This window comes from Danio rerio, chromosome 3, assembly GCF_049306965.1.
Source record: "Danio rerio strain Tuebingen ecotype United States chromosome 3, GRCz12tu, whole genome shotgun sequence".
Classification (NCBI taxonomy): Eukaryota; Metazoa; Chordata; class Actinopteri; order Cypriniformes; family Danionidae; genus Danio; species Danio rerio.
The window spans coordinates 9,350,264-9,376,645 of NC_133178.1; the positions used below are offsets into that span (position 1 = coordinate 9,350,264).

General features: G+C 37.3%; 1 protein-coding gene and 1 long non-coding RNA gene across 23 annotated transcripts in view; one reads left to right on the forward strand and one right to left on the reverse strand.

Moving 5' to 3' along the window:
- Positions 1-26,382, forward strand: part of LOC141381140 (uncharacterized) — a 693,969-nt gene that overhangs the window by 461,533 nt on the left and 206,054 nt on the right. The gene's annotated exons all lie outside the window — the stretch shown is intronic.
- The window catches only part of LOC108179099 (CD276 antigen homolog), a 56,907-nt gene that overhangs the window by 6,968 nt on the left and 23,557 nt on the right, over positions 1-26,382 (reverse strand). For 13 of the 22 annotated variants that reach the window (XR_012400817.1, XR_012400815.1, XR_012400816.1 and 10 more), the window contains 5 exons: positions 26,134-26,208; positions 25,591-25,704; positions 13,416-13,550; positions 11,562-11,645; positions 4,541-4,639 (listed from right to left, as the gene is read on the reverse strand). Coding sequence is in view for 5 of the 22 variants with exons in the window: in XM_073944139.1 (XP_073800240.1) it covers positions 4,541-4,639; positions 11,562-11,645; positions 13,416-13,550; positions 25,591-25,704; positions 26,134-26,208 (507 nt within the window). In the remaining 17 variants the exon portion in view is untranslated. Of the gene's footprint in view, positions 1-4,540; positions 4,640-11,561; positions 11,646-13,415; positions 13,551-15,912; positions 16,526-18,480; positions 19,422-19,493; positions 19,546-23,236; positions 23,345-25,590; positions 25,705-26,133; positions 26,209-26,382 lie in introns of those variants that run through there. The other 9 variants (XR_012400819.1, XR_012400818.1, XR_012400824.1 and 6 more) reach the window with 6 other exon arrangements.

Here is a 26,382-nt window from a genome sequence, read left to right on the forward strand (position 1 = left end):
TGCCAAAAACAACTCTACTCTCAACTCTTGTCGCTGGAAAAAATTAAAGCCTGTAAAAATACTAGACACGATTAAAAAAAAAAAAAAACAATTAACAGTTGCATACATAGGACCCCACATAAGGTTCTCTGTCAAGTGAAATCAATACAAAATAAATAAATAAATTATAAAAAAAAAAAAATAATAAGTAAAAATAAGGGCATACCTGTCAACATTGGGATGTGAAAATAAGGGATATGTCCACCATAATAAGGGATTACCCCAACACCCCCCTTAAAAAAATCCCCAAATTCCTAAATATGTTCATTTGGAGCTGTGCCATTGTAAATAAACAATTAAATGGTCAGTAATAAATTTCAAATACGTTTTGCTACTTCATCAGTAGCAAGGATGCTGAGACTGTCATCCATGCATTTGTCTCCTCACGCATCGACTACTGTAATGCTCTTTTCATTGGCCTGCCTGCCAGCCTCATCTCCAGATTACAGTATATTCAAAACTCTGCAGCTAGAATACTCACTCATACCAAACGTTCTGCTCACATAACCCCAATCTTGTACGATCTCCGTTGGCACCTGGTTGCATACCGCGTTAAATTCAAAATTTTCCTCCTTGCATTTAGATCCTTAAATAACCTTGCACCCTCCTATCTCTGCAACATGCTTGTCCTCTACACCCCAACTCGCTCTTTACGTTCTGCTGACTCTGGCCTTCTCGCTGTCCCTCGGTACCGCCTCTCTTCAATGGGGGCAGATCATTTAGTGTTATTGCACCCAAACTCTGGAACTCTCTACCAAGCTCACTCCGCTCTGCTAATAATATCTCTGAATTCAAATCCTTACTTAAGACTCACTTATTTTCTGAATGCTTCGCTTCTGATCTGCCAAACTGACTACTTTATCTGATCCACCTCCGCTCTGCTCATATGTCTCCAGTTTTTGTCCAATGTTTGTGTAATTCCAGTTTGTTATATTTGACTCCATGTATGTTTGTTTATCTTTTTGTTGCATTCCTTGTAAAGTGTCCTTGACCTCTGGAAAGGCGCTATATAAATATAAATTATTATTATTATTATTAAAATTATTATTATATAAAATATATATATATATATATATATATATATATATATATATATATATATATATATATATATATATATATATATATTAGCAGCAAATACATCAGCTTATTAAAATTAATAGCTCCAATAATGAAATAGAATCAAGTTATCAATCTCATTAGCCGTTTCTACACTGTATAACGAACACATTCTGATTAAAGAGCTGCGAATGAATCTCTCATTTATTTAGATTTTTTTATTACATTAAATAAGAGGTGTCACTTTAAAAATGCACACATCTAACGTTATAATGAAAGTATTCGACTACTTTCCTAACTTTTTATGCTCATTTAAGACGAAATTAATTGTGTTTGGAAAAAATCCCTACCAAGATCGACATCCTTGTATGTTATTTTTATGAATTATGTGTATATGTCTGTTTAAACACGCAACCAAAAGCCAGACTTTCAAATCGCGTGTACAGAATCCATTAAAAAAAATGGAATCGCGCCGTTTTTAATATTTTTTTTTTAAAGTGTTTTCATTCCTAAACAAAGTGAAAGCACAGAAGACTCCCGTTTTAGAGCAAGGGGCGACCCCTGGTGGTTCGGCAGTATGGGTTGCGTATAGGGAGGCTCGGGTGTTCAGAGAAAGAAAATACGGGAGAAATACGGGAGAAATACCTTTACAGGATGATAGCGGGATAGAACTGTAAAATACGGGAGAATCCCTGGAAAAACGGAGGGGTTAACAGGTATGAATAAGGGTGCTTTCACACCTAGACTTTTGTTTCCGAACCTGTCTCGTTTGCCCAATTAGCGCCAGTTAGCTATTGTTTATACCAAAACTATGTACCCATACCCAGAATCTCAATGTCCTTGTTCAGTATATTACATGGAAATGCCTAACTATTTAAGTAATTTAACTTATAGCCAGCTACTGCACTTTATTCATTCAGACAATTGGGTTAGTTAGGAATAGTTAAAAGTCATCTGCATACACAGTTTATGCTCGTCTATTCCATAAGTTACCCAAAATTGAAGGATCCGAGCAACCTGCAACCTCTGTGGAATGAAAAGGCATCCAACAACATTTCATTAGTCAAAATTGAGCCTTAAAAATTGTTTTGATACATTGACTGAACGTATCCCCAAAGTTCATAGCTTTTAAAGTGCATATGGGGAACTTTGGTTCTGTCAATGCTTCTCAGCATCCATTGATCAAATCGTTTCTAGGCAATATTATTCACATGAGTTTTCGATCATTGTCTGCTCTTTATCTGTTTTTGATAAATCCAGTTTGGTCTGAATTAATAATTTTGGAGATGACATTTTCTAGTTTTTACCTGGTATAAGTAGCAGAGTTATTATCACAAGCTCCAGTGATTGCGGTAATACTTGATTATCTAATGACTCTCTGATCACTTTGGTTAAAGGGGCCAGTAGCTTTTTAGAAAATACTTTAATGTATTCGATTGGAAATCCATCTGTTCCAGGTGATTTGTTATTCTGTAAAGATTTAATAGCTGTACTAACCTCATCCTCAGATATTCCAGAATAGTATATTTAATTTAGGCAATTTATCCAAAAAGGAATTTTTTTCAGTGTAAACATTTTCATTTTCAAAATCACTTTTATACAGTGCTTGATAATATTTTTAAAATTCCAAATTAATTTCTTTAGGAACCTTCTAAACATTTACCATTATCTGCTTTAATATAGTGAATATATTTTTCAGTGTCTTCTTTTTTAATCTGCCAGGCAGGTAATTTACTTGTTTTATTGCCAAATCCATAATAGTAATAATTTTTTTCTTGCCAAAGCCGCTTCTGCTTTACTAGTGCATAGGTTCTTATGTAGTGCTCGTTTTGTAGTTAGAACTTTAAAAGATTAAGTCAATTTATTTAAACCAAATCAATTGAAAACAAACATTTAAATATTCAAAAAAAGTAAAATGGAGTCAAATCGAACCAATTTACACTAAATAAAATCAATCATAATTGAAATCAGTTAAAATAGAATTAAAGATTTAACAAATGATCAAGTCAAATGAAGTTCAAAGAAATCTGTCTCGCATACAAAATCAAATAAAATAATATTCAATCTGAAATAAATTATCAGGTCAATAAAATCTAATTAAATAAAATATTTAGTGAAAATGAAATAAAATATTTTTTAAATATGTTTAAAAATAATCAATATTATACTGATTCAAAATAAACTAAAGAAATCAAAATCAAATAAGCATATCAGGTTAGATCAAAACAAATAGAAAATTCAGTTCTGTTTAACTCAAATCAAGCCAAATCTAATCTTTAATAAACTTTAATAAAGTCAAGAAACTGCCACCGATAATGCAATCCTATTAAAGCAGGATCATAAATCTCCAGACCACAGATTCTCACTGTAGCATTTTGTTTTTGTTCAAGATTTATTTTTCCCTTTATTGAGAGGATAGGACAGTATTTTAGACAGAAAACTAAGTGGTAGAGAGAGAGGGGGTAGGGGCGGCAACTCGGGGTGCTCTGAAGTGCACAGCGCACTAACACTAACAGCGCTATTGCGCTGACTTATTGTTGCATTTTTACACTTTTTTACCATTGAAAATCACTGCCAACAAATTATATACATTTTTTGTTTGTTATTTTTGGTCGTCTCTCAGAGGTGTTAAATTTTTTTTTATGCATTATTGGCTTTTATTTCCTGTCAATAAAATAACCCTTATTTATTGCATTTTTTTCTCATTTTGTTTCTGATGAATAGGAATCTTTCCTATTTCATTGCATCGCACACCTAGTGGATGTAATACACACGCACAGATTTTGGAATTTATATTAAAGGCATTGTATTTCAGGTTACATTTTTATTAAAAATTTATTTTTAAAAATTATTTATTAAATTTGGATTTTGGAGCCTTGGTGTTGCCGCCTTTGATTAACATTTAGGTTACATTTTTATTACATTTATTTAATTTCAAACAAAACATTTCTGAAGGTCATGACTGTGTTTTGTGGCAGAGATTCTCTGTTTTACTACAGTACTTGATATCATATCGTGTTTTGTAGCAGTTTATACAGTTTGTACAGTTTAAAGTGTTTCTATTGAAAAGTGTAGATGATATTTTATTAGTGTGATTAAAATACTTTCTTAAAGCTCTTTGTGTTTTCACTTTTCCTTCAAAGAGTTTACAGTAACAGTGTTTTTGACCTCACTGCTGTTTTCTTCAGTAAAGTGGTTTGTGTATTTGTAGGTTTTGTTTTTCATCCGAGGCCATAGTCTGGCTTAGACAAAACAAAAAAGTTTGTGATCAAAACATTTAGATTTTCACCTCAGGGTTTGATGTTTGGTCAAACTGGTGGACAGATTTAAGCTAGTGTTTATGATGTGTTGTGAGAAAGCAGTGACATCAGTATGAAAACAGATAAGTTAGATTTGCTGGATCAGTGAAGTGCTATAAAAATTATTAAACATATTACTGTACCCGTTTTATCATCCAGACTGAAAATGTAAAAACCGATCATCACTGCATTTGTCACTATTGTCAAGGTTAACATCACTGCCCTCATGATTGATTCTGAACCTGTAAAAGACGAGAGTGACAATCTTGAAGAACACTTTAATGCTAGCAGAAATATAAGAGCTGATCAGGTTAAACTACGTAAAAGAAACAGATCAGAAAACACAGAAACATCTGAACAATTAAAGATCATTAAGATTCAAACAGTGAAGAATCAAATTAATCATTTTTGGGGTTAAACTCAAACCAGCAGAGACAGAAAGAAAAACAGCAGAGACAGAAAGAATAAATATGATTACAGTAACAGATATGTGATTGAATTTTAATGCATCTGCCTGAACATAAGTGATAAAGTTACAAAAAAACTAACTAAATATCAGACTGGTAATCATGATCTGAATATTTCACTGAAAAACACAAGTTACGTCTGTAACTGCTATCATAAAGGAGTGACATTTTGTTTCGACTAGATGGCGCTAGTGTACTTTAAACGTGTTTTCTTCAATAACTTGTGATTAGTTTAATATGAACAATTTTCGATTTTTCATAATTTTAAAATGCTTATTGTTGACTTATTTACCGATCTATGGTTTATTTGAGCAAAAGTTTTTTTTAAATTTCATTCCCATCTTGCCCAGCAACAATACTACTTCCGGGTTGGGCACTCGCATGAAAGTGAAAGAGGAAAGTAACGGCAAGATTTAAGGACGTTTCTTTTGTAAGTTATAAGTGCTATAATCAAGAATTCGAAGGATGTATCCCTCCTCTCTTAGTTTACAAGCAGGCAAAGTGGTATGTGAATGTATTTTTGTTCATTAATTACTTTAAAGTTGTATGCTTAATTCTTATGTATGTGAATGAATCTGATGTTATTTATCAAATCTGTTATTGTAATCATTTATACAGTTCTACAGTGTTGATGTCGGCATCTGTGTCGATAAGTGCATTAAACATCTGTGAAAAAAGGAACATAACGTCAGTTCTTTAATAATTAATGATTACATGATAAAACGTCTCGGATATGAACGTAATGCAACGATTAGTACAGTAACCCTTGTTTCCCGAGAGAGGGAACAGAAATGCTATTTAGAAAACTTCCACTATGATTTTGTCTGAAGCCAATCATCAATCATCTGAAAAAGTAATAAAACAGACCAATGAAATGCCAATGAGTTGGCAGCATCAGCGTGCACAACTGGCGTCAATTACAATCAGTATTGTATGAAGACGCCGCTCGTGCTCACGCTTTGCTTGCTGAAAGAGCCTTTTACGGCTAACAGCTATGGGGCAATCGCTGTGGTAAGGGAACATAGCATTTTCCGAGAGTAACTTTCTAAACCAAGATGTTCCCATTCACACTATGGGAGACTGTATGGAAACACAGCAGCTAAGCCTGTCACGCCCCTGATGTGAAGTTTGCCAAGCGTAGCATGAGCGCACAAACATTACCAATGGTACAACCTTCCAACATACTCTAGACCCCTTAATTACCATTACATGGGAATCATTTAGAAGAATTTAGATTGGGGTCAAAAATGTGGTTTTATCTAGCTAATACAGTCTAGGAATTTTGGAATTATGACAGTACGTTGGGAAAGTATGGCAGTCCCCAAAGTTGGAGGACGCTGCAAAAGCCACCTGCTACCCAAGAGGGGAGACTTAATGGCAGTAGGAACATATGGACTAGCCCTATGGAGTGGGAGTGCTACATATGATGAGCTGGTTAGCGGGTAGGAAAGACACGGGTACGCCTGGGAAGGGGGAACACTCCGTGGCTAAAATATGGATATGGGATCGCCATTGGGGACCACTCAAAGCTGGCACTGAAGCCTGGGATGTGGGTAGACCAAACAGGCATACCAGACATCATACTGGGCCAAGCACCTGACTCCTCTTCTTAGGGACCGGCTCATCCTGGCACTGATAAGCGAGGGCAATAGTATCTACTAACCAGTGGGCCAACCTCTGTTTTAATATGGCACTTCCCTTCTCCCAACCACCATAACAGTTAAAGAGCTGTTCACAAGATCTTACATTTTGCATTCATTCCATGTAAAGGTGAAAAGTGCAAACAGGACAAAGCAGTAAAAGGGCTGGGTCTGCCTCTGCTAGGATTACAGAGAGATCTCAAGAGGGCATGTGTGCCAGCTTATCCTGAAGGAATGATAACACAAGCGCACCACTCAGCGAAAAGACTCTACTTCAGGGTGTAGGCAAGCCTCGTAGAGGGTCCTCTTGCCTGAGTGATGGTGATAACCACCGAAGCTGCTAAGTGTCTAAGTTTTCTGTGCTCCATCGATGTACCACAAGTGGAAGCTTCAGAGATCTTGGCGCAGGTGCCAGAGGGTGCGCCGTCTCTGGGAGAGAAGGTCCTCTCTCAAGGGAACATGTTAGAGAGGGGCTGTCGCAAGGAGTGTGAGTTCAGAAACGCAGGTCTGGTTGGGCTAGAGGGGTGCAACTAACAACACTTGCTGCTCGTACTGCCTGACTTTGCACAGTGTCTGTGCAAGTAGGCTCATTGGGGAAAACACATGTTTGCCAGTGTATCCGTGCCCAGGTGGGCCTCGGTCAGGGAGTAAAACAATAGGCAATGGTCAACCTGGGCTTCCCCTAATCGATCCCATATCAGCTGAACCGCTGGAGTCTTCATTCTTATCGAGACACTAACTGCCATGAGAGTGCATCAGCTGCATGGTTGAGCTTGCCTGGAACGTGAATGGCACGCCGTGACTTCAGCCATGTGCGACTCAAGAGGAGTAGACAGTCACTGAGCCGAGACATGCGACAGGAGCGTATACCCCCATATGGTTGACATATGCCACCGTTGCCTTGCTGTTCGTCCTGACAAGCACGTTTCTGCTCTAAAACTGGTAAAAAAATTTAAAAAAAAAGCAGAGATCGAGAAACACTGCCAACAGCTCTAGGCAGTTGATGTGCCAATGAATCCGGGGTCTGGTCCACGAACGTTCAGCTTTATGCTCATTGCACATGGCCCCCAAGCCTGTGTCGGAGGCATCCGTCGATACAACAACATGCCTGCATACTTGTTCTAGGGACACACTGGCCCATAGAAAAGCAAGATCTGTCCAAGGGCTGAAGGTGCGGCGACACAGTTGAGTGATTTACACCCAGTGTGTGCCCGTGTGCCATGCTCTTCTAGGGACCCGATCGTGAAGCCAGCGCTGAAGTGGTCTTATATGGAGCAATCTGAGCAATGTGATAGTGGCTGCAGATGCCATATGCCCCAAGAGCTTCTGAAAAGTTTTCAGTGGTACCACTGTTTTCCCATCGAGTGAACTTAGACAGGATAGCACCAGCCTGGCATGCTTTTCAGAGAGGAGGATCTACCATGGAGATCAAATCTATCTCCATCGCAAGATAGGAGATTCTCTTCTCTCGGTTGACCCAAAGCCCCAACTGGTGAAGATGCCGAAGTACCTAGTCCCTGTGCTTAATCAATTGATCCCAGGACGAAGCCAATATGAGCGAGATAATTGAGTATGCATATTCCAGCGATGTGAAGGCACAAGGGCACCCTCCGCAAGCTTGGTAAAAACCCGCAGAGACAGGGACAGCCTGAAGGTGAGGAGCATTGCCATGCTCAACCTTCAAACACAAACCGGAGAAAAGGATGGTGGCATGGAAGAATGGAGACATGAAAGTATGTGTTCTTCAGATCTATAACTGCAAACCAATGGAGGATGGAGGCACTGGATTATGCATTTCTGTGTGAACATCTTGAACAACATTTTGTGTAAATAACAGTTCAGTTTGTGTAGATCTAGAATTGGTTTTAACCTAGCTCTTTTTGAGCACAATGAAGTCCTCTAACAAAACAGGGGCATTCATAGCTTGATCTGATCATTGGCATGAACCATCACGACGGACTGGGCAGTGCTAACTAGGCTGGAAGAGCTTGCACTAATCGCACCATCAAAGCGATCACTGACGTGCCAGCCGAGGGGCAGCTCAGGAGCGGACTGCTCCTGCCCCGGTAAGCAGAGTGGCCTGAGGAAGAGCTGAAAAAATGAGATTGCCTCTTACCTTCCTCCCTAGATCCCGCAATGGGGCTGGAGTGAGAGAAAGGAGACCATTCTCTTGCACCCTGGAAGCCTGTGGCAATATGGCCCGACACTTCAAGCTGAAAGGCGAAGACAGGGTGCTTCGGCATCTCGACCTATTGGGGCTTCAGGTCAACAGAGAAAAGAGCAAACTTGCCCCCGTGCAGAACATCTCTTTTCTCGGGATGGAGCTGGACTTAATCACCATGGCGTCACTCCTTCTCTAATAGCCCGGACTTTGCGTTTCTACAGGCCTGTGTACCTCTAAAACAAATGTCCCGGCATGTCATCGTTTCAACGGATATTTCCAGTTGTGCTAGGGGGCCGTGAGGTGTGGGCATGCAACTGTGGGTCTGTGGTAAGAACCTGGTTGCATTGGCATTTTAATCACCTGGAGCTGTTGGCAGTGTATCTCGCACTGCGCCGTTTTTTACTGGTGCTAGAGGGGAAACACGTGCTGGTCGGGACGGACAGCACAGCGACGTTGGCATATATCAACCGTACGAGCAGTATCTGCCATTGCTGCGTGTCTCAACTCGCTCGCCGTCTGCTCCCCCTGAGTCATACGTGGCAGAATCGCTGCATTCCATTTTTCCCCACCAACTCAACCATTCAGCCGATTAGCTCTCACGGCAGTTTCACCTGGGAAAATGGAGACTCGACAACCCCTGCGCATTTCTCTCTAACACATAGATACATGCGCTGTCTCGCTTGAATTCCCCACTTGACAAATCCTGGAGAGTTCTATTGGTTACACAGCTGGCCCCGGGGCGCGTAATACGCATTTCTCCAGTGAGCTTACTCGCACAAATATTATGTAAAGTCAGGGAGGATGAGAAACAGGTCTATGTATTGCACCTCTCTGGCTCAATCGGACCTGCATTTCAGTCCCTCCCTGGCACATCCCCTGGAAGAAGCTTCTTCTCTGGGACAGGCACCGTTTGGCACCCGCGCCTAGATCTATGAAACCTCATGTGTGGTCCATAGTTGGAGTGTGAGGGACTTAGGTGACCTAACAATTAGGTGGTTAATGGCGTAACTCAGGCAAGAGCACCTTCTACAAGGCATGCCTACGACCTCAATTGGAGTCTACTTGCTGTGTGGTATACTTTTTCCCAGAGAAGGACCCCGAACATGCCAGATCAGTCCGATGCTATCCTCCTTCAGTTGGCAGGAGCTAAGGCTGTCCCCTCTGCACTGAGGGGTTGGTGTTACGATCATCTGCACTCTGAGGACGTGGCAATGGTGGTGCGCTGGGAAAGCATCGCCTCATCATCGAGTTCCCAGAGGCGAAAGACGTGAATATTAATTCTATCCTGTTCCCCACTCATACCCACTTGGAGATCTCTCTTAGGAAAGGTTTGCTTGATCACTCGACTCGATCTTTAAAATTTCTGTCCAGTTAGACAGCTCTGCTGGTTTCGTTGGCATCGGTCAAATGGGCGGGTATCTGAAGGCATTTTCGGTCAGCAAAATATGCCAGCTTTTTGGGCCGGCCCACTCTCACATTTTTCCTGCGACCCTGGCCCACCGAGGTGCCCGAGGTTCCTACAATGTTCTGTTTTGACTACGTAGTAAACTTGCAAGCACTGTCCACGGAGGAGGCAGACCCAGCCCCTTTATTGCTGTGTCCTGGCAGCACTTTAAGACTTATAGGGACTATACTCAGAGCTTTTAGATCCTCTGAGCAACTTTATATCTGCTACGGTGATCAGCAGATGGGAAGTGCCGTATCCCAATAGAGGTTGGAACATACCCACTGAACAGTGGATGCCATCAAAATAAGTGGATACTTATCTCAGCCAGGACGAGCCGTGTCCCCCAGGAGTGGGAGCAAACTCCACTCGGAGCACGCATCCTTTTGGACGTTAGCACGCAGCGCCTCTCTAACAGACATTGTAGAGCTGGCCTGGCTGGGCAACACCTAATACATTTGCGAGACTTTTTAATCTGTGAGGGGTTGAAGCAGGTGCGCTAATGCTCTTGGCTTGGCGTAACCTCTCATCAGGGGCAAGGTAAGGTTCAATCATCATTGTGGCATTTACTATCCATTTTCCTATAGCGGAATGCTCAGCTTGGCACGCTTTGTGCTTATATTTCCAAATTGATTGTATGTAGCGCCAGCTGTACATGCTGACGCTACCAATTCATTGGTATTTAATTGGTCTGTTTACATACTCTTTCAGATGATTAGATTCTGACGAAATCCTCATAGTTTCCTCATAGCATTTACATTTGCCCCTACGGAAACGAGGTTTATTTTAGTAACCAGAGCCTATTAAAAGCATTGGATGCAGCTCAGATTGCACTGCACCAGGTCTGCATCCAGACCCCTCTCAAAATTTGACTGCTGGCTGAATTGAAAATGTTAAAGTAAGGAAAATGAGTTATATATATATATATATATATATATATATATATATATATATATATATATATATATATATATATATATATATATATATATATATATATATATTTTCCTTACTTTAACATTTTCAGTTCAGCCAGCAGTCAAATATATATATATATATAAAAAATAAATAAATAAATGTGTGTGTATATATATATATATATATATATATATATATATATATATATATATATATATATATATATATATATATATATATATATATATATATCCCAAAAATGTTTTTTTTAATTAAAAACTTTTATTCTAGCTGAAATAAAACGAATAAGACTTTTTCCAGAGGAAAAAATATGATCAGACATACTGTGAAAGTTTCCTTTCTCTTTTAAACATCATTAATATGTTAAAGCGGCCCTCCTTTAAATTGTCAGTCACTGATATGCCCCCCCCCCCATTTTAGTTTGAGACCCCCACTCTAAACCTCTGATCATCAACAAAACAGAAAATGAAGAAGGAAAACAGATCAGAGCAGAAATTATCAAATACTTACACTCAAGTCTAAATTTGAATATAACAAACATTCTCTCATTCATCATCATCATTAACAGTGGTAAAATGATAACAACGATAAGTCCTAGAAAGAAGAAAGTAAACATATTAATGCTGGATATTATAATTGATTAAAAGATTCATAGATTACAGTAAATCATGAATAAACAGCTAATTTTAATCTCAGTCAATAATAATTGTGTTAAAACGACAAGAATAAATAAATGTTTAAATGTGATGATCTGAACTATATGGAGGACCAAACCTGTAAAAACAATAAGTATATACATAAAAACACAAATAAAATAAATATATACATTCACAAATTCCTGCATAAGTAATTAATTAACAATGCAGTAGATAAATAATAAAATAAATGCCAAAAATGTAAAATGTAAGTTAACCCCCCACCACCACCCACCCATTTCCCCCTCCTCTCAACATGCTAATTCAATTCAATTCAGCTTTATTTGTATAGCGCTTTTACAATGTAGATTGTGTCAAAGCAGCTTCACATAAATGGTCATAGTAACTGGAACAGTGTGGTTCAGGTTTTAGTGTTTAAGTTCAGTTCAGTTTAGCTCAGTTCAGTGTGATTTAATCATTACTGAGAGTTCAAACACTGAAGAGCCAATTCATCGATGCGTAGCTCTACCAATCCTGAACCATGCGAGGCAGTGGCAACAGCGGAGAGGGAAAAAAAACTTCACCTGATGGGAGTGAAGAAAAAAAACCTTGAGAACCAGACTCAGTTGGGCACGACCATTTTAATTTCTCCGCTGGCCAAAAGTCTTGTGCAGAGCTTCATTCGCCGTGGTTTAGGCTGGAAGATGGCCTCAGCGAAGACTCGTCTGTCCCTGGAGCGTCGCTGGAATCAGACTCATGTTCTCCACTAATGAACGGGTGTCTGTCTCTGTCCATCATCAGAAAGGGGTTTTTATGCCATAATTGTTTGATCGTTAGCATTGTTTGAGATGAGTGAGGTCAACATGCTAACAGCTGCCAGAAACTTGAGAAGGCTAGCTGACACTGTTCAAATTACCAGCAGACTACTAGCTGATTATATTTTATTCCGAGTAGATTCAAGTGTACTCTCTTTCGGTCAGTTAGCAGTTACTTTTGATGTGGCTGTGGACCCAACAGTTCACTCTCATTTTAAGACATCCCAGATAGCAGACCTAAGTTAAATCAACATTGAATACATGGTAAACATCAACCAAACTATCACTGAAACAATGTTAAGTCATCATTGATTTTTAGCCAGGTACCACCCTAAAATATTTTTAATTCAACAATGGTAAATAGATAATAGTAGTTACAAAATCAACATTTATTCAACCAAAATTAAATCACTTTTTACACTGAAACCAACATTGATTAAGTGTTTAAACATCATCCAAACATAAGATTAATGTTGAAATTTAAAGTTTATTATTAGCTAGTTTTGTGTGCTGAAATATTGTCACCTCAACCAAAATGATGATTCTGATAGAATTGCAACAGTGAATCATTGTCACTCTGCTATCTGGGATATGTCTTTAATCAACCAGTGATGACACAAAGACTGCCTTCTGATGATTGACAGACAATCTTATTAGCATGATGGACTTAGAAAAAGTACACATGGACAAACTTTCAAAACTGATTAAACGATTGAAATCAACTTTCAGTTCAGCATTTACTTATTCCCCCAACATTTGTGTAATTTATTTAATTATTTACCCATTTGTTATTTATATATTTATTTATGCAGGAATTTGTTGATTTATTTATTGTTTGTTTTTGCAGGTTTCATCCTTTATAGAACTCGTAATCACAAACAAATGAGCTCAAATCTTCATGAATATAATCTCACCTGTTCTGACAGAACCAAACGTGTAGAACAGGAGCATGAATTGTAAAGTTGGCAGAATTTCAAAGGTCATTAAAGCCACAGCATCAAATATTTTAATTACTAGTCCACTTTTCTTTCCAACTTCTGCAACTAAAACTAAACAAGAAACATTTTTTATCAATTGATATCTTTTTTCATCCAGGTTTGAGTCATTTTATTTTTAGCAAAACTAAACAGTTTAAAACAACAGCAAAATATAAAACAACAAGAACAAAAATAAATAAATAAAATCATCAACAAAAGCAAATAAAAATTCTTACACAAACATACATGTACATTGCTACAAATCAAATTAAAAAACTAATCAAATCACATGAGAAAAAACAAAAATTTATTTAAACAAAAAATCCAATAAAACAATTAAATAAAATATTAATATAAACTCAAATAAAAATGAAAAACAATCAAATAAAAAGTCCAAACAAAGAAGTCAAATAAAAAAACTATTAAAAATTTTGAAAATAAAATAATCAAGTAAAACAAAATAATTAAAAATCATATAAATAAAATCATAAAAATAAAGCAATTAAACCATAAAATAAAATTTAAAAAATGTAACTCTATAAAATAAAAATAAAATCTGTTAAAATATATATATATATATCAAGTCAAATCTGATCAAACTAAAATAAAATTAATCTAATTAACCCAATCAAAAACATTTAATCACGTCAAATCAATTCTAAATAGCAAGTGAATATTAAATTATTTTAAAAATCCAAATTAAGAAAAATCTAGTCAAATCAAATCAGATAAAATGAAAACAAATAAAATCACATAAAATAAAACAAATTTTATAAAAAAGCTAATCAAAATAAAATAAAAGTTTTTCTTAATTAAATGATTTGACAAGAAAAGAAAACAAATATAAAAAAGAAATACTATCTAATGAAAATAAATCAAGTCGAATAATCTCAAACTAAATCAAAGATATACAGTTAAAGTCAGAATTGTTAGCTCCCCTGACTTATTAGCCCCCTGTTTATTTTTTCCCCAATTTCTGTTTAACTGAGAGATTTTTTTCAACCCATTTCTAAACATAATAGTTTTAATAACTCATTTCTAATTAACTGTTTTATTTTATCTTTGTCATGATGACAGTTAATAATATTTGACTAGATATTTTTCAAGACACTTCTATACAGCTTAAAGTGACATTTAAAGGCTTAACTAGGTTAAGGCAGGTTAGGGTAATTAGGCAAGTTATTGTATAATGATGGTTTGTTCTGTAGACTATCGAAAAAAATACAGCTTAAAAGTGCTAATAATTAATTAATTCATTCATTTTCTTTTCGGCTTACTCCCTTTATTAATCCGGGGTCGCCACAGCAGAATGAACTGCCAACTTATCCAGCATGTATTTTACGCAGTGGATGCCCTTCCAGCCGCAACCCATCTCTGGAAAACATTCACACACACTCATTTTAACTCATACACTACGGACAATTTAGCCTACCCAATTCACCTGTACCGCATGTCTTTGGACTGTGGGGGAAACCGGAGCACCCGGAGGAAACCCACGCAAATGCAGGGAGAACATGGCAGATACTTCATACAGAAACTGACCCAGCCAAGGCTCGAACCAGCGACCTTCTTGCTGTGAGGCGACAGCACTACCTACTGAGTCACTGCGTCGCCGGGCTAATAATTTTGACCCTAAAATGGTAATATTATTAGCCCCTTTAAGCTAATTTTTTTTTCAATAGTCTACAGAACAAACCATCATTGTACAATATCTTGCCTAATTACTCTAACCTGCCTAGTTAACCTAATTAACCTAGTTAAGCCTTTAAATGTCACTTTAAGCTGTATAGAAGTGTCTTGAAAATCATCAAGTAAAAGTTTATTTACTGTCATCATGGCAAAGATAAAATAAATCAGTTATTAGAAATAAGTTATTAAAAATATTATGTTTAGAAATGTGCTGAAAAAATCTTTCCTCCATTAAACATAAATTGGGGAAAAAAGTAAACAGGAGCGCTAATAATTCAGGGGGGTTAATAATTCTGACTTCAACTATATATATATATATATATATATATAAATGGAATCACTATTACAGAGTTCAAAACAATCAGATCAGAAAAAGATCAAAACTAGTTATATAAATATCAAATAAAAATAAAAAAATCTAATAAATTCTAAATAGTAAAATATTAAAAAGATATAAATAAAGAAATAATCAGATAAAACAAATTACAGCAAACAAAAATCCACTCAGATAAAATAATTTCAACCAAAATATACATAATAAAATCAAAGTAAAAAATAAACAGTCCAGTGAAATATAAATCAAACTAAAAAAATAGTAAAATCAATCAACTAAATCAGCTGAAGTCAAACAAATGAAATACAAAAAATAAATCAAATTTGAAAAGAAATTGCAACTGAGACTTTCGGCACATACTCGTTATGTGTTTGGAGCTTTGTTGCGTAGATTCCCAATTTTCATTTTTTTATCATAAAATACATCCCCATTCGCTAGTATTTGTCTTTCCTACTAAAGGTGAACAAACCCTTTATACATTTATACAAATAAATCTACTTTAAAATGTTCTGTCTCTCATGCAACCACTTAGGTTTAGCCTGCTAGCTCCGCTAGTCAGCTAAAGCTACCGACTTCTTTCACTTACTGTCTTACTTACTGTCTTTGCTCTACTTTCTTACAATGTCACTTGTGTGTTTATCCTTGGGTGCAGGAGAAGCATTGGTGGAGGCGTTGGAGATGGAAGCAGTGGAAACCCAGATTCGCGACTCAGGATGAAGAGAGCACAGCTCTGGAAACAACGGGCCTTGCTCGATGTATCTTAAGCTAAGGCTCGCTCATCTGAGGTAAGTGTGCGATACAATCTTAACACTTCGTCCACTTCATCCCCACGTGTTTCTCTGTCCAAGCCCAACACACAGAGGACGCAGTTTGTCCAGGGTTCATTCACTCTGGCACCTGGCTACCATGGCCCCTGGGTGCAGCCGCGTAAAGTACATACCAGGTCTCGGGGCAGAGCATCTCCTCCTCCTGGGTTTGAGATCCCCACGGAAAACCATTCCACATGGGGATGATCGACACCGGGCTGCAACAGACAGAGATCCTGATGAGGGACTACAGGAGCCTGATCGAGATGGTTCGACGCACCTCGCCAACCACACAGATCATAGTTTCAGAACCACTTTCTACTTACCGCTGAGGAAATAAAAAGGTGCAGTAGACTATTTGCTCTGAATGAATGGCTATTAACATGGTGTAAAGAACAGAAGTTGCTCTTTGCCAAAAACTGGAAAATTTTCTGAGAGCGTCCTAGGTTTTTCCATGCTGATAGTCAGAAAGCATCCTGGAGATTTTGTTTTGTTAACTGAGAATTCACATTTTAGCCATATAGACTCTTGTTTGTCCCTCTTAAATCACAGTAATGCAAGTGCAAGTGGAAAAAAATAATTTAGAGGTCTTTAAAATTGCGTACAAACATAGTCCAGATTTAGGAGGCCTCAAAAATCCGCCAGGGCTAAGCACCTCTGCAAACTGATAGAAAATAATCATAATAATCCTAGATTTTTATTTAACACCATTGCTAAATTAAAAAATAATTGGTCATCTTTGGAACAAAATGTCACACCGCAAATTAGTGATGATAAATTAGATACAAATAAAAGCTGTTAAACTTTCTGTACCGCCTTATACTTCAGATCCAGTAAACATTCCACTGAACCAAAATAACCTACAATGCTTCAAAATCACAGAACAGGAAGAGCTAGATAAACTTATAAATAGTTCTAAACCAGCTATATGTATGTTAGACCCAATTCCAACAAAACTGCTGAAAGAGTTGCTACCTGTAGAAGGAAAATCTCTTCTTAACATTATCAACTCTTCTTTATCTTAAGGCCATATTCTAAATCCTTTCAAGCTATCTCTTATTAAGCCTATTATTAAGATTTCACAACTGGACCCCATTGTAGAGCCTGTCCCTGGACACCTGTGGAATTTAAGCGGTCTATGAGGGTATTGTGGTCGATGGTGTCAAATGCAGCACTGAGATCAAGTAAAACTAATAGCGAGATGCACCCTTGGTCAGCAGTTAAGATTAACTCATTGATTATTTTCACTAGTGCGGTTTCTGTACTATGATGAGCTCTGAAACCGGACTGAAACACTTCAAGAACATTGTTCATCTGCAGAAAATGAGCATAATTAGGCAAAAACTACTTTTACAAGTATTTTAGACGTAGATGGAAGATTTGAAATTTGCCTATAATTAGTTGCTGGTTTAAGTCATAGTTAACTGACCGTTACCAGTTTGTAAACATAAATGGACAGCTTTCACAAGTCAGGCCATTAAAGTATGGGGTGCCTCAAGGATCAGTTCTAGGCCCTTTGCTGTTTACAACATACATGCTAGTCCTGGGAGACATTATTAGAAGACACAGGGTAAGCTTTCACGGCTATGCAGATGATAGTCAGATATATATATCAACAAAACCTGATGAGACATCTGAACTGTCTAAGCTAACTGAGTTTATTTAAGATGTTAAAGACTGGATGACCAACAGTTTTTTTCTTTTAAATTCAGACAAAACAAAATTATTCTTATTGGGCCTAAATCCTGTACACAGCAGATATCACAAATCGACCTACAATTAGAGGGATACAAAGTTAGCGTTAGCTCTACTATAAAAGATCTGGGTGTCATATTAGACAGCAATTTAACTTTTGAAAAGCATACATTCCATGTCACAACAACTGCCTTCTTTCATCTGAGAAATATTTAAGTAAATATAAGTTACGAAATATGCTATCCATCTCAGATACAGAAAAGATAGTGCATGCTTTGATGACTTCTAGGCTGGATTACTGTAATGCTCTGTTTGCTGGTTGCCCAGCATCCTCTATTAATAAACTTCAATTAGTGCAAAATGTCGCTGCCAGAGTTCCTACCAGGTCTAGAAAATATGATCATATCACTCCAATTTTATCCTCCTTACACTGGCTGCCTGTTAAGTTCTGTATTGATTGTAAAATATTGCTTCTCACCTAAATGACAAACGAGTGCCTGCATTGATACTGTGGGCCAGCCTTACCACCCGCCGGTGGTCTACTCACACCACGATGGATGTCCAGCTTTTCCAGCCTCTGACGCCTAGATTGCAGCTCCAGACGGGAAGTTTGACCAGAAGAATAGTGGTCATGCCCAACAGAGCCTGGTTTCAATGTTTTTTTTTCCCTTCACTTTGTTAATTGGTAAAGTTTTTTTCCCCTTCCACTGTCGCCACTGGTTTGCTTGGATCCGGACTTGTGAAGCTGCGCTTCGGTAAATTTGCTGTTTAGTGTTTGAACTTTCAGCAGTGAAATTTGAACCACACTGAACCAAACTAAACTGATCTTCAACTTTGAAATCTTGACTTTACTAGAACTATGTTAAGCTGCTTTTACACAATCTACATTGTGAAAGCGCTATATAAATAAACATGAATTAAATTGAATTGAAAATAAACCCAAATTAAGTTAAATAAAAAGAAAATCTAATGATTTTTTTACATATACATGGAAAAAAAATTCTACATAATAAAATAAGACTGAATAATAAATCCTGATATAAAGAATAAAAATATTGTCATTGCCATGCTGAGAATGAGAATTCACCCCATTCTCCAACACCGCAATAAGCAAGATCCCCTTCACCCAAGTACTAATCACCAAGTGCACCGGCACATCATCCCTGCTCATCACATATCTATAAATATCTGCATGCTCACTCAGTGTCTGACCTCGTCGCATCGTGAAGGATGAAACAAACGCAGTCTGTTACACTTATTCAGAGTTATTGTCTGCTTGTCTGCTCCTTGTGTGCCCATAGTATCTTCAGGTCTCTTCCTAATGTGATTCTCTACCGGTTGTGTGTATCCTGATACTGTCTGTCTCCATCTTCATCATCAGTTGCCAGTTCACTCCATCATGGCTCCACAGCTCACAATCTGCAAGATAAAGACTTACTTGCTTTACACATATCCTGTTTACATAATTTTGGCAATAAGCTGTTTACTTACTCAGTCAATTCTGGTCTCAGTCCTCTTTCTATGACAAAACCCTGGATCCAGACTAAAAATGAGCATAGGAGACCCATTACAAGCAGTAGTGGACTTGGGTGCTTCACGCACCTCCACCACTAGCAGCCAACACTTCTGCATTTCCCATGTCTTCTTCGACGCAAGTCTATGCCAGTCCCAGTGTTATAGTCAGCTATAATTCAGCTGAAGATGCTTCCGCTGGCGAACAGTTATATAATCTAAAACGAGGTACATGATTATTTATTAAAATTTTGTACCCTCGCAGCAGTTAACTTTTGGGGTGAAAGAGCACTTCTGACCACCTACCCTCAGGGGTAAAACCCCACCTGAGAATGCAGTTATCAGCCTATTATGATACATATCCAGTTTGGTGTTAAGCGCATCTGGAAGCCTGTAGCAGAAATATTAACAAACAACCTAAAAAGATTTATTTGTTGGTCTTGGATGGGTCCATTGCAGACATCATCCAAGTGTAAACGTGGACGGTTAAGCACAATCTGATGCTCTCTTGGAGTACAGGAGAGGTCCTGAAACGGGGAAAAGAATGTATTTCCATTGCATAAGAATGTATTGAAAAGTTTCCTAAAATGTATTCCACAGTGTCCTGTCAAGAAAATGACTAATCCTAGGTTTGTGTGTTGAACTTCCTTAGAATGTACAAAGATTTCCTAAATATTTTCTGCCCCAAAAGAGCCACCCATTTACCACCTTACAGGCCATTGGACTCCACGATTGACTTGATCAATGAGGCAGTGCCCCATGAACAGGTTTACCCCCTCTCGATTCCTAAAAGGAAGGCCACAGAAGAGTACATATGGCCTTGGCTCAAGGTTACATCCACCCCTCTACATCTTCTGCCATGTCCAGCTTCTTCTTCATAGCCAAGACAGATGGGGTTTAAGACCCTGTATCAATTATTGGACTCTAAAAAACATCACTATCAAGAACTGTTACCCACTTCCCCTCTTCCTGGCTGCACTCGAACATCTGCGTGGGGATTGTATCTTAACCAAACTAAAACACAGAAGTGCATATAACCTCATCTGAATTTGGGAGAGTGACGAGTAGAAGAAAGACTTTATCACCCCTAGTGGCCATTATGAATATGAGGTGATGCCCTATGGACTAGCTAACGCCCCCTCTGTCAAAGAATTTAAGAATGAGGTACTTCGTAAATTCTTTTACAAGTCAGTTCTTGTGTACATTGATGACATCACAGATATATACATTTCAAACATCCAGCAGAGCATAAATGGTATGTGAGAGCAGTCTTGTCCCATCTTTATAAGTATAATTTGTTTCTGAAAGCCGAAAAATAGGAATTCCATAAGGGAACCCTCCACTTCCTCTTTTTAAAATTCGTATTTAATATTTTTTTCGATAACATATAAATGTGGGTGAACTAGTTTTTGGACTGTTATTGTAAGTTATTTTGTTAGATGAGCTCCAGATTTGGCTTCAGTACTGACTAATATACATGCACAAATATAATATTGTAAAGCTTCCTATTAAAAATATGAATTTAGCCTTCCTGTCGTGTTCAGGTCAAATCTGACTGATTTACAACTTAAATCACTCATAAATATTGTGTTCTACATCTGATTGTAAGTCGCTTTCAGTAAAAGCGTCTGCTAAATGACTAAATGTATGTCTTTCAATTAATTTTAAGTGTTTTAATCAACTTTGTTACACCTGTGGTGTTCCCGGTCAAAAGTGACCACCCTATGACTGGGTATCCAGGCTATACTCACTCACTCACTCACTCACTCACTCACTCACTCACTCACTCACTCACTCACTCACTCATTTCAGACTGAACAATGTCTTTTGCATGTAAACATCTCTTTTACGCGCTTATGTGCTGATCCTCCAGCCTGATCTCACAAGGAAACATAACTATTTAACGTTTTGTCAGTTTAGTGGCTAATTCATGAGTTCAGTCATACAAAATTGTATAATTTGTAAAATAAGGCGTGGCACCCAACCCCACCCCTAAACTGATCGTCATTGGGAATAAGCAAATCGTACAAAACTGTATGAATGAGATTGTACAAATTCGTACAGATTAGCTACTAAAGCAATAAGTTATAAATTGCCATGAAAGTGTTGGATCCTCTAATGTGAATCAACGTCCTGATAAAACAATGTATCTTCACACAGGTGTCTGTTATATAAATCCATCTGTGTGTCTGTCTTTCTTTCTTTCTTTCTTTCTTTCTTTCTTTCTTTCTTTCTTTCTTTCTTTCTTTCTTTCTTTCTTTCTTTCTTTCTCTCTGCTAATCTCCGTTCAGCCAATCTCTGAATTTAGCAGGAGCACTTTTAGCTTAGCAACAATTATTTTATTATATTAGACTGTTATTATCTCGCTCAAAAATGACCAAAGTATAACTAGTGCTAGTTCTGTGTCCATGCTCAACGTATATACTGTCTATCAGGCCCGGACAGGCTAATCAGGAAGACAAGGAGAATTCCCGGTGGGCCGGTCTGTTTTTTGGAAGCGAGGGCTAGTGTCCCTAGCTGCTTGCACTCTCAGCAGTCACACTTTTTTCATGTATTTATTTATTTGACCATAGCTTCACTCTTTTTATTCATTATTTTGACGCAGCGCCGCTCTTTTTATTTAGTTTCTCGCAGCCCAGTGAGCAAAATGCAGCCTGCAAGTTAACTAACGTTAATGATGATGATGTAACTATCGACCCCAAACAACAACAAATGTCAGGGCATGTTAAAGACCCCTGCATTCAGACCCCCTGGGGTTAAGAGATTTACTTTACCATCTCCCTGTTCGCCACCAAAGCAGATGCCCTTTCCAGGTTACATGGCCCTAAGGAAACCTTGAACGAACCAGGGCCCATCATCCCACCAAATCTGAGTGTGAGTCCCATCAAGTGGGAGAACCCTACAGCTTCAAAGGATGATCCACAAGCCATTCTGCCAGGCTGCCCCCCTGTCATCAGTTCATTCCCTTGTCACAACGTATGTCCCTTATTAACTCTGGACACTCTTCTTTGGGCACTGGCCACCCTGGGGCCAATGAGACCTGCTCACTTCTGAGAGACTGTTTCTGGTTGCCGGGAATGGTTCAGAACATGAGAAAGTTCGTGCAGAGGTGCAAGGAGAGTGTTATCTCAAAACACCCCGAAACTTACCAAGATAAAAGCTTGTGCCCTTGCCAGTCCCAAATCGTCAGTCTGTCCTCCAGCTACCTTCCTCAGACAAATAGACAGACTGAACATAAGATCCAGGAGGTGGGGCGATTCTTACGAACCTTCTCCCATGGTCACCAGAATTCTTGGAGCCAGTTTCTCGGCTGGGCGGAGTATGTGCAAAACTCCCTGCACCATCCTGCCACTAGATTCACTCCCTTCCAGTGCATATTCTGTTTCCAGTCTCCTCTGTTTCCATGATTGAGGGATCCATCTGACATACAGGCTGTGGATTACAGGTTCCAAGCGAACCAGTGGGGGGGAGGGGGGGATCTGTACTTGATATTACAGCCAGGCCAGGTTCTCCCCACTCTCAGTCACATGATTCAGCCCGTTCTGCGTCACCGAAATCAGCAAGATCCTCCCCACCCGAGTACTAATCACCAAGCGCACCTGCACATCATCCCCGCTCATCACACCCTCTCATAAATACCTGCATGCTTACTCACTCTGTGTCCGGCCTCACTGCATAGAGAAGGACGAAACAAATGGTCAGTTTATTCCAGTTATTCTTACCTTGCCTGCGCCTTGTGTACCCATGGTATCTTTGTGTCTCTTTCTAGTGTGATTCCATCTTTGTCATCAATTGCTAGTTTACTCCATCACGGCCCCACTGCTCACAATCTGCAAGATAAAGACTTCACCTGCTTTACATACATCCTGTTTACAACATTTTGGCAATAAACCGTTCACTTATTCACTCAGTGCTGTCTCAGTCCTTCTGTGACAAATATATTGTGAAATAAAATAAATCGGACAAATGAAAGCAAAACTAGATAAAAAAAATCAATAATTTAAATGATATATAAGATATTATCATATCAATAAAAGCTAAATTTAATTAAATGCATTAGTTGATACTAATCATATTAAATTAAAACACAAATAAAATCTTTAAAAAAATAAACAAAGTCAAATTAAATTAAATTAAAATAAAATACAAATCAAATAAAGCACATACATTGCATAAAATATCACTGAAGCAAATTAAAGTGAAATAAATTAATTGAATGACACAATTATTGATTTGAAATAAAAAACAAATAAAATAAAATTACGTTGAAATGAAAATATAACTATTAAATTAAATAATAAAACTAACTGCTAATAATAGCTATTTTATAATAAATATAAATAATTTTTTTATCAAGTCAAATTAATCGAATCAATTAATAAATAAACAAATAAAAACAAAATAATTAAATTCTAACCAGGCGGTTCACTCCGCTGTGGTGACCCCCGACGAATAAAGGGAATAAGCCAAAGGAAAATAAATAAAGACCAATAAAGTCAATTAATCAAATCAGATAAAACAAAAAATCAACACAAATACAAATAAAAAATTCATTATCAAATAATAAAAAATAAATCATCAATTAAAAAAAACCTGATCAAAGAAAATTAATAAAACAAAGAAATATAAATAATTAAAGTCATTAAATCAAATCAAATACAATATCAAATGAAAATAATGTAGAGTAAAATCAAATGTAAAACTCTAAACTCTAAAAACATTAAATAAAACAACAACCAAATCAAAATAAAATAAAACAAAAGCAAACAACAATAATATTATTCTTAATAATAATAATAATAATAATAAGTGCTGTATGATTCAAAATTAACTGCTCATCAACAAGGGTGACAGTGGCGCAGTAGGTAGTGCTGTCGCCTCACTGCAAGAAGGTCGCTGAGTCGCAGATTCGAGCCTCGGCTGGGATCTGCTGTGGCCACCCCACATTAATAACGGGACTAAGCCGAAAAGAAAATGAATGAATGCTCATCAACAAACCCTAAACTGGTTCCTTTGCTTTTAAAGCTTAAATCTGCTCATAATCATGATAAAACAGATGTCTTAACTTTATCTGAGCATTTCACCATCGTATCTTTAACAAACTGACACAAAGCAGTGGTTAAATCGTGGTAAATAACAGGTTTCTTTTTAACCGGATTACTGTATCCTGTATTAAAATATTTATTATTATTATTATTATTATTATTATTATTATTATACCACTCATGCTTTTGATTTGTAAGGCAAATCAAAGTAAAAAAAAAATTAAAATTAAATTTTACATTTTGAAATAACAAGATAATTAAAAATAACAAGATTAAATAAAATGAATCATTACAAAATACAAATAAAATACAATTTGACTATTTTGACTTAAAGGTGCAGTAGGTGATCTTCCACAATGCTAACAGCTTAACATAAATCTCTGAATCACAGTCCCTCCCCTGCCGTCTTGAGCCACGCCTCCTTAAACAGAAGCACAGCAAAAGAACCCTCTCATGTGTTAAAAGCGACTAGTGCTTGTCCAGCGGCGTGCATGTCCAAATTGACATGCTGTTTCAGAGTGAATACCTGTCTAAGAGAAATCCTTCATCCATTGTTTCATCCTTTCTCCAGCGTGCAAAGGTAACTGCAATATTAATTCAGGTTTTTAAAAAGTTTTGATTCAGCATGTTTTCACCGATCGCATGTGCGTGCTCTCTCTCATGAACGCGCAGCGGTTGGCAGAGCTGGGTACAAAAGGCTGCGCAGTTGTTCAAATCTGCATTTGCTGACAGACATTTTGGCCTACTTATCGGAATTATGAGAGATCTCGGTCCGACTCTATTTAATTGGATAAAAATTTTTTAGTTTTATGTCTTACCCAAAATATAAAAATACATATAAACACATTTAAATCATTACTTTAATCAGTACTATTGAAAGGTGAGACTTTAACCAGCACAACAAAAAATGCTTCTGAAAACAATCACCTACTGCACCTTTAAGTGAATTTCCGGATTAAAGTATATTTTTAACAAACATTTCATTACATTCACTAAAAGATTCTGTAAAGAAATTAAACTGAAATACTTACAGTAAACGACTTTGCAGAAGCAGGGCAGAAACACAATTACAAACATCACTAATATCAGCACTCTGTCAAACTCTGCAAAACCCATTATTCTCTGCCAAGTACTCACAAGAAGAGCTGAAGGAAAAACACACACAAACCAACTAAAATTAGAGGCAGTCAAAACATAATCACAATCCAGAGACAGAAAAACACATGAAGTAGTTTCTACATTGTAATCTGACTTTAGTTTTAATTACTGCTGCTGATCTGAAACAAATCAATTAAAAAATCTAATTAAATGAACATTATAAATAAAAGTGAAATAAAAAAATAATAATATAAAAGTAAAATAAAATACATAATCTAAATAAATAAACTAGGTTCTAACCATGAAATGCACAAACTGCTAAATGAAGTGCTTCTGATATTGATGTTATTTTACTCTTTCAGATTTGCTGGATAATATTCACAATATCATAGTCAGATTGTAACAAACACATGTTTTGTTAATTTGTGTTAAGGCACACTTACTTCATTGTGTTCATGATAGTGATTTTTTTTTACCTGAATAAACAGCAGCTGAGAGAAAACCATATTCTGCAACATAACTGTATTTCATAATCCATCTGGTAATCTCGTCTGTAAAACAAGAAATACTTCATGATAACAAAAATATAAATTATGCACAAATCAAAATACAGAAACACTAAAACAACCACAACCTTGGTCATTTTTCCCATGTCTGTAAACATGTGGCGGGCGCACATGAATGTTTGTTTTGATCCCTCTCTATATCGCACCTTCCCCTTTTTG